Source organism: Prosopis cineraria, unplaced genomic scaffold, assembly GCF_029017545.1.
Source record: "Prosopis cineraria cultivar Desert tree isolate PC_DT_omini unplaced genomic scaffold, ASM2901754v1 PC11, whole genome shotgun sequence".
In the NCBI taxonomy this organism is placed as follows: Eukaryota; Viridiplantae; Streptophyta; class Magnoliopsida; order Fabales; family Fabaceae; genus Prosopis; species Prosopis cineraria.
Window position 1 is genome coordinate 2,657,189 of NW_026555342.1, and position 8,499 is coordinate 2,665,687.

Sequence of the window (8,499 nt, forward strand, 5' to 3'; positions counted from 1 at the left end):
TGACTAAAATTTGTTTATTTATAATAAAATAATTTTATTTGAAATATGTAAATCAATAATCTTGTCAAATAAGCAAAAGCATGTCAACATGTTGACTATTAAATTAAGTTTATTTTTTTACGCCTATCATCAAACCTACTTTTGTGTTTTTGGGGGGGAATGAATGAAACCTACATGGTTGAAAGGAGCCATGTGACTTGGGATTAAATAAAAAAAAAAAAGGTGGTTCATAATTGAAATTTTACTTCAATAGTTGTGAACCTATGACTTGAAACACAAGGTTATGCTTCAGATACATTCTTCTTCCTGACTTGTGATTGTAATTATCGTAAATGTGAGCATGAAGGAACACAATGTGCTCAAAGCCAACACAGGTATGGTTCCCATTGGTGTACCTCAAAAGCTAATACTATAAAAATTATATATGCATATACTTCATCGGTTCTAATTTATGAGATATTTTTTCTGAAAAAATTAATGCCAATGAAGTTGAGAATCTTAATTTTTTTATAAACTTTCAAAATTACCCTTCATTAATAAGGGAGGAAGGGAGGGAAATTTATTTAAAAAGTGAACTCATAAAAGATAATATTTCAAAATATCTTATATTTTGAAATGCTAAATCACAACTAAAAATGTCTTATAAAATGGAACAGAATAACATATTCATAACAACCTTCAAGTTTCATCTATATTTAATTATTTTCATTTCAAACCTGAAAAGAGAATGTTGGCTGAGAATGCTACCTCTTTAATTCCCTTTATTATATTTATTGTTTAGTTGTAAAAATAGTATAGTGGGTAATGAGACTTGTCAAAATCATGACAAATCTCAAGGATTTAAAAATACTTATAAAAATATTTATAAATTACCTATTAAAAAAATTTGCACATTAGTAATGAGGTTCGAACTTATACCCTTATGCGGTATGAGTCTCATTCTTATCATACAAAATTAGAATAACCTTTGCCAACAACTATTGTATATATTCTTAAAATGTGAGAATTAAGCCTTTATGCAAATGTTGGACGTGGATTATTGATCCCATCTTTGATTATTTTGAAGTTCAAAAAATGTATTATTGTTTTAACTTAATTAAAGGGAACTGAAAGTAAGTGGCCCAAATGCATGATATATTAAAGTTGGAGAACTGAAAGTAACTTCAAAATAATGTGATTTCATAGTGTGGCCCAAATATATCTGACAATCATTAACAACAATGGTGTCAAATCATGTTAAGAATTACATGACCAAATGCACATAATTCATCTCCATATTTTTGCTACAATAATTGATATTTAAATTTTAAATTTAATCATCATCCCTAATGATATCAACATATAATTAACCCCAATTTTGGAATCTTCTACCTTGGAATCCATTATATGTTCACCCCATTAATCAAAAGCTAAAAAAAAAAGACATAATTTTGTCCTAAAATTACAAACTAATTGCTTGGTCATTATCTTGTCTGTTCAAGTGGATATACATGAGTAACACCTTATGGATATTACTATGTTGTGACAAACATAAGCATATAAATATAAATATATACATAAAATAAATAAATAGTGATTGTGATGATGCTTCTAAAGCATGCCAGTATATATGCTTGCATCACACATGACTTGATGCTTCCCTAAGCAGTCACCAATTTTTATGAATGATATATATGAACCAAAAAAATAAAAAAAATAAAAAAAGGAGAATATTGGCGAGAGCATATATTGTGAAACAAGACAAGTACCAAATACAGCCATCAAAGCATAGTAGGCAAAAGCTATAAAGGCTAATAGGGTTATTGCCACAAACAATATGCTCAGTTTTAAAGCTTTCTTCTTCACAGTGCTCAATGGGCTCCACAATCTCCTCTTCACGTTTCCATGAACTTACTTATAAATAACCTTTAATAACCTTTTTTCTCTATATATATATATATATATATCCACGATGGCTCCACGTGAGATCAATCACAACAATGCTTTGAAACTATACAAATTAATTAGCCATGCTTCATGAATCATCCTCTTCTACTTGGTCTTCAAGTTTTCCCTCTCTTTAGATCTCTTTCTTCAAGAAATTTAAATAAATCCTCTCAAGTGCAAATTAATTTTAAGATCCTATATAACTGCGGGTAATACTAGTAGCATCAATATTAAGATTATTTATATGAGAAACCTCTTTATAGACAGTGAAATTTGTTTTAGATATATTTGATGCAACTAATTATGTAGAGAATACATTAGCATAACAAGAGTTAGATGGATATACATAAGTACAATAATATAGTAGTATCTTGATTTTTGAGACAACAATTTAAGGGTATTCAAAACTAATTTAAATTGATTACACCATATCATACATACTAAACTAAAACTGAGATGTTCAAATTGGTTCCACCAAATCATATATACTAAATTAAATTGAGATGAACCAATGAAAATTGATTGTAAATAATTTATAAACAAGTTTTTGCCTATTGAAGCTTGAACCAAACTGATTCAAGCCTTAATATATTTATTTTATATATATATATATATATATATTTTATAAATTTCCCTAATGTTTTATCTTTCCCAACTTTAGTTGTTTACAAATTATTGAAAAAAAATTATTACAATTAGATAAATATTTTCTATAATTTTTTATGATATGTTTTAAATTTTATAATACTAAAGATGATTCATTGGTTTTTAATAGTTAAATGTGTTGATTAGTTGTTAAAAAATATTTTTTGTCCTAAAGAATTTTTTTTGTTAAATATAGTAATTAATAATTAAAAATTACCAATCAATATGTGTGTGTATATATTATAAAAAAATCTCACCACAAAAAAATTCAAACTTGATTTAAGTTTAAAGTAAATTGAATCAAACCGCTCAAAAACCAATTCAAATCAATAAGAAAAAAATTGAATAGGCTCCAAGTTTTGGTAGTTTTGCTCAGTTTGATATTCCCCCCAAAACTGAGCCAAACCGAGCTGTGAAACAATTGATGGGGACTCATTATAAAGAGATTTAGTTAATTGCTATGAAAAAAGATTAATAAATTTGATGAATACATGAATGAGTATACCATTTGGCATGAGTTGAAAGGATTATGACGGTTTAAGTATGGGATCGCAGTTTCAATCTATGCAAAAGTAAAAGGGGCATGAGGACTAGTTGCCCCTGTTTGGACTAAAAAATGTTTGAATTTGACTTGTTTATATATACCAGATATCAAATACCCCCCTGCATACAGTACACACGCACGAGAATATAACTAGAAAATTTGATGATTATGATTATTTCCTGTTTTGCAGTAGTTGAAAGGGCTGCATCTATACCAAATAGAGTTACAGTTGAAATCCACATGTAATTTGCTGTTAAAAGATTTTTTTCTTGATGTATTTCATAGCTGCTATTGGGAATATGCCATAATAATTAATCTTTTAACAACGGAACAGTCATTGCAAAAAGAATAGTGCAACTGAAAATGTACTGCTCAAACATTGTCCTCTGTATAACTCATGATAATGATCATTGTTTTCAACCACGAAAAAGGAGGTGGAAGCTTGTCAAGATTATGGCAATTTTTTTAATTATTGTATAAAATCCTATTTATAAGGCAATTTCAACACATTTTATAAACTTTAAAATTCATTATCCATGTCTAAATAACGGGAAAAATTTATGATGATAATTCAACAGTTAATGAAACTTTTAGTTACTCGAATTTGCTTTAGTTATCAATTTTTTAGTCTTTATCAATAAAGTCCCTAATGTTTTAAAGCCATACCAATTAGTCCTTTTGATTTGAAGGAGAAATATCCTAAGAACAATTTTGTATAGTTATAAAACTTTGATGACTTGATTGGTGAAGGTCAAATTTCAATGACCAACTTGATAATTGAAATAAACTTGAGGGTGAAAAGTTTTATTATTCCAAAATTTATTGAAATGACTTATAAATAAGATAAAAAAAAAATCTTTCCCTCTGTCTTATAAATAGTCACGGATGGAGTGTATATGTATATATTGTGATAAGATTTCGTTTGAATAGTACTATCCGTTACATTGCATTTATCCAATTGAATCAAAGGTTCATGCATGCAACAGTATAGAAACAAAATGCTGCTGAAGGATGAGCATAATGATGATGACGATGATCCTTTGGTTGGATCGTATATTTTCTTTCATTTATATGTGTTAGTGGCTGAGCATCCCACTTGATGATGTGCACAGAGCCTGAAATTTCCAAGAAACCTCAATGTGGGATCTTTCTAAGCCATAACGTCACTCTGCACATTCCCTTTTGTCCATAGATTTCATATTCACTGCCCCACCACTTCATTTTCACCTATGTATACATAGCTAGCAGCCTTTTATTTACACACACTCACACATATATGTGTGTATGTATATATATATATATATTATATGTGTGCACATGAATTAGATTGAAGTGTCAAGAAAGTTGGCTCATGACTAATATTGGTGAACTTTTTTTGTTGATATGTGTCTAGCTAGTAACTGCAGTAAGTAATCTTACAATTAAGTTGGGAACAAGCTAATCTGCTATATATGATTTTTTTTTTTTTTTGAGAATTTGAAAGGAAAAATTAAAGTAATTATGACGATGATATCCATTTGGACAATGCAGCTAGGTATAGGGAAGCTAGCTAATTGGGAAGGCTGATTTCATCAAGATCATCCAGTGACAAGAAAACTTCATCCAAACACGAGAGCTCAGTTCCTCCATCACCACCACCACCATCATTATCATCCTCATCACGCTCGTAGACTCGACAAATCACCCATTTACAGTGGTCCTGTAGTACACAAACACTTAATTGTATCAGAATAATTAATGAGAAAGTTTAGTATAATCTGTACTGATGACTTGTACTTTATATATATGTGTGTGTTGTACTGCTACTTACTGTTTTAGATTTCCTCTTTGATGATGATCTGCTAGAAGATGAAGATGAAGAAGAAGACGAAGCAGAATCTGATAGGCGATACTCCTGCATTATCCAATTGGTCTTGATACCAGAAGGTGATTCTCCCATGAAGAAGATGAAATATTTCTTGACTCCAACAATTTTAGTTCCTGAGTCTGTCAGTATTGGCTCTTCCATTCCCATTGGCTTCCAGTACCCATTATTACTCACTCGATTCTGTGTCCTTCTGCTGAAGTAGTACCATTGATTCCCTTCACCCAGAGCTTTCCCTGCAAATAAAAATCACAATTAATATAAGCAGTAGCAACTATACATTTCTGTATTTCTACTACTCCGCCACATGAATACCAAAATCTCAACCTGATCCCTCCCCCACATTTTTCTTTCAAGTCAGTCCCTGACTCATCATTTACAAAGCCAAAGCTTGGAACTTAAGTGAGAGAATCTCTATACCGTGAAGATCCCAAGGATCGTAGGGGAAGAGGTCAAGATCAGGGATGACATCAGGGTGGCAAGGCAAGAGGGAAGCTTTTCTGTGAAGGAAGTGGACAACAAGCTCTTCATCTGAAGGATAAAAGCGAAAGCCAGGGGGAAGATTGGCATTATTGTTATCCCTGTGATGCTCTGAATCTCCCATATGTAAATAGAAGAAGAAGCTTGATGAAAGATCCAACCAAGAGGAAGATCAGTACTAAGTGAGAGTATAGTGATGATCGATCAGAGTGAAAGCTAAGTGTGTGTGTGTGAGAGAGAGAGAGAGAGCAAAATAATGGAAAGATGAAGATGGATTGGAAGGAATATAAGGTTTGAATTTATAGAGGGAGAGATCAGAGAGAGAGAGAGAGAGAGAGAGAGAGAGATGGCGTGAAAGTGAAGGTGGTGATGAATCTGAGAGAACGTACACATATATCAGAGACGCATTTTAAGAAGCACAGAGGAAGGTAGGAGGCAAGAGGGGTGAGGCGGCTCATATATAACGGAACGTCATGTGTGTTGTGTGTGTGTGTGTGGGCGCGTGTTTACATATACAGATATATACATATATATATATATATATATTAGAGAGAGAGACAGGGAGGGAGGGAGATTGATAGATAGTCCCAACAAACAGAGAGAAAACGGGATCTCCGAAAGTGTGTTGGAGGGAGGCTGGTGGGAGAAAGTGTGCATGGCACCCGATGCTTGTATTTACAAGTTTTTTTCTTAATTCCTATTTCATTTATATAATGTGTGTGTCCTTGGAAGTCTAGAAATTTTCAAGTTACATATAATAAATATATGTATTTATAACCAGTTTGGTCTTCTTCTTTTTTAATGTTGACATATTGGCTATTGGAGTGAGACATTCTTGGATCTTGTCTAGGCTTTTGGGCTAATTAAGTAATATTATGTTAACTTTGAGAAAACTGAGGTATCTCTCCCTCTCTCTCAATTTTTTTTATCAAGAGAGAATTAATACGTTTGTTTAAAATTAATGAAAAAGAAGTGATTTTATTAAGTTATGCAAGGTGAAATTTTAAGAGCACCTTAAGCTAAATATTTTTCTAGCTCTGTTTATAAAATCACTTCCATCATATTTTATTAAAATTAAAGAAAACATTAACATTTATTAACTATGTTTTAAAATTTAATAAGTTTTTAACATTGCCCCCATTAAATATACATTTTTTAACACTATATTTTATCTCCTCAACATTCAATGGATAATAAAAAGATAAATTTGTATTGAAAATTAACTTATAAATATGACAAAAAAAATCCTCTATCTACCTTATAAATAAGACTAGAGGAAATAGATATGAAAACTTGTTGGAAGAAATTTAATTTAAAAATTTTCCCAACAACTCCCTTGTATAACTTTAATATAAAAAAACCTTTGTTAAGTTTAAAGAATTGGGCAATATTAATCTTTTGGAATATATATCTTCCATCCTTGATGATGAATAGGGTTTTTTTTAATCAAAGATTATACTATATATGAAATATATATATATATATATATATATATGGATTCTTAACATAATATCTTAAACGTTTCTATAGTAAAAATTTTATTTTAACATATATTTTTAGTAATTTTTAATTAAAACTAAATTTCAATTAAATTAATCATGAGTTTAGAACTTATACTCGATCTCTTCTTTGATATCAATGTGGAAAAATTATTTTATTTTTATGGCATAAAAAAAGGATATAAAATATTTATTAATTTGTCATATTGATTGCTAAATTAAATTTATATTATCCTTATTTTTCAAGTCATAATTAATTTCATCTCACTTTGTGTATTAAGCGATTAAGATGGTGGTTTTTTAAAAAACAAATGAAAGAAATTAAAATTGGGAGTGCGGGTGCATGATGCATCACACTTCATGCTGATATCATGCACCTGCAGTGATCCACGTGGCAAACATCAGTATGAGTTTGGTCACGGACCAATTGAACTTGAGTGACCCACTCTTCTGGGGTGTCCCTATACATATATGTTTGCGTGCCCTTCATACTTCATAGTTATTAATATCAATTCATTCTCATATATTTGCTTTTAATATATTAATTTTCCATTCAAGGTGGCATTTTGTTTCCTCCCCCAACACTTTCAGGTACAATGCAAGAATTTCTCCATAAAATTAAAAAATTACTCTCCTTATTTAAGGCGTTAAATGTTTAAAAATATAAAATATTTTTAATATTTTAATATGTGATCATTGTTTTTTTTAAAAGTATCCTTATTGAATAAATTATTTTATATTTATATTAGGATAAAATTTTCTATTAAATAGGAGGTAAATATGAAAAGATAAAATTAATTTAAAAATAAGTAATTACTTTATTGAAGGTAAAATTCAGTTAATAATATCTTATATTTTTTAACTGATGGAGTATTAAGTGAAAATTGATGGTTCAAACTTTGAAATATATTGAGGAGTTATTTGACCCTATGATATTTAAATATTATTAGGTGATTATATATATAAAACATAATCAAAAGATTAGAACAATGAAGAGGAGAAAGACACTAACGTCCTAAAAGAGAGAATTTATGATAAATAGTCCCCAACAAATTTTTTTGATAATTATTGACTTAGACAAACTATAAACAGAAATATCAACGGAAAAATGAAAGTAATTGTATTTATAATGTAAATATCTAATTCATAATTGAAAATTTTTAATTTATAATTATTTGAATCTGTATTTACAAGTTTTAAAAAAAATTATCAAAAACTTTATTATCATTACTTTTTTATTTCAAGATTTAACAGTCATTAGGGAAGGCAATGAACAATTAATTTTGTGATAAATATAGGACTGAGGATTAAGTTGATGTTGAAGTGATTTGCTAGGGTGAATATTGGTGGGACCAAGGGTAAGGGATGGCCCCCAAGACTAATATATAATTACTCAATTATTAAATCTTGCATAAGAATGAAACACACATCACAGACAAATAAATAAAAAATAAAAATATGATAGTAATGAGCTACTTTGCTTATAACTTTTCCAACCATAAAATTATATATATTATTATTCATGTTGCCACCTCCCTCCT

At 29.6% G+C, this 8,499-nt stretch overlaps 1 protein-coding gene across 1 annotated transcript; it reads right to left on the bottom strand.

The window, feature by feature from the left end:
- Positions 1 to 4,031: 4,031 nt before the first annotated feature.
- On the bottom strand, positions 4,032 to 5,872 carry LOC129287174 (NAC domain-containing protein 104-like). Its single transcript, XM_054923356.1, has 3 exons — positions 5,400 to 5,872; positions 4,926 to 5,215; positions 4,032 to 4,814 (listed from the first exon to the last, which is right to left on the bottom strand). The coding sequence occupies exons 1-3, from the start codon at positions 5,581 to 5,583 to the stop codon at positions 4,665 to 4,667; spliced, it is 624 nt and encodes a 207-aa protein (XP_054779331.1). The 5' UTR covers positions 5,584 to 5,872; the 3' UTR covers positions 4,032 to 4,664.
- Positions 5,873 to 8,499: the final 2,627 nt, after the last annotated feature.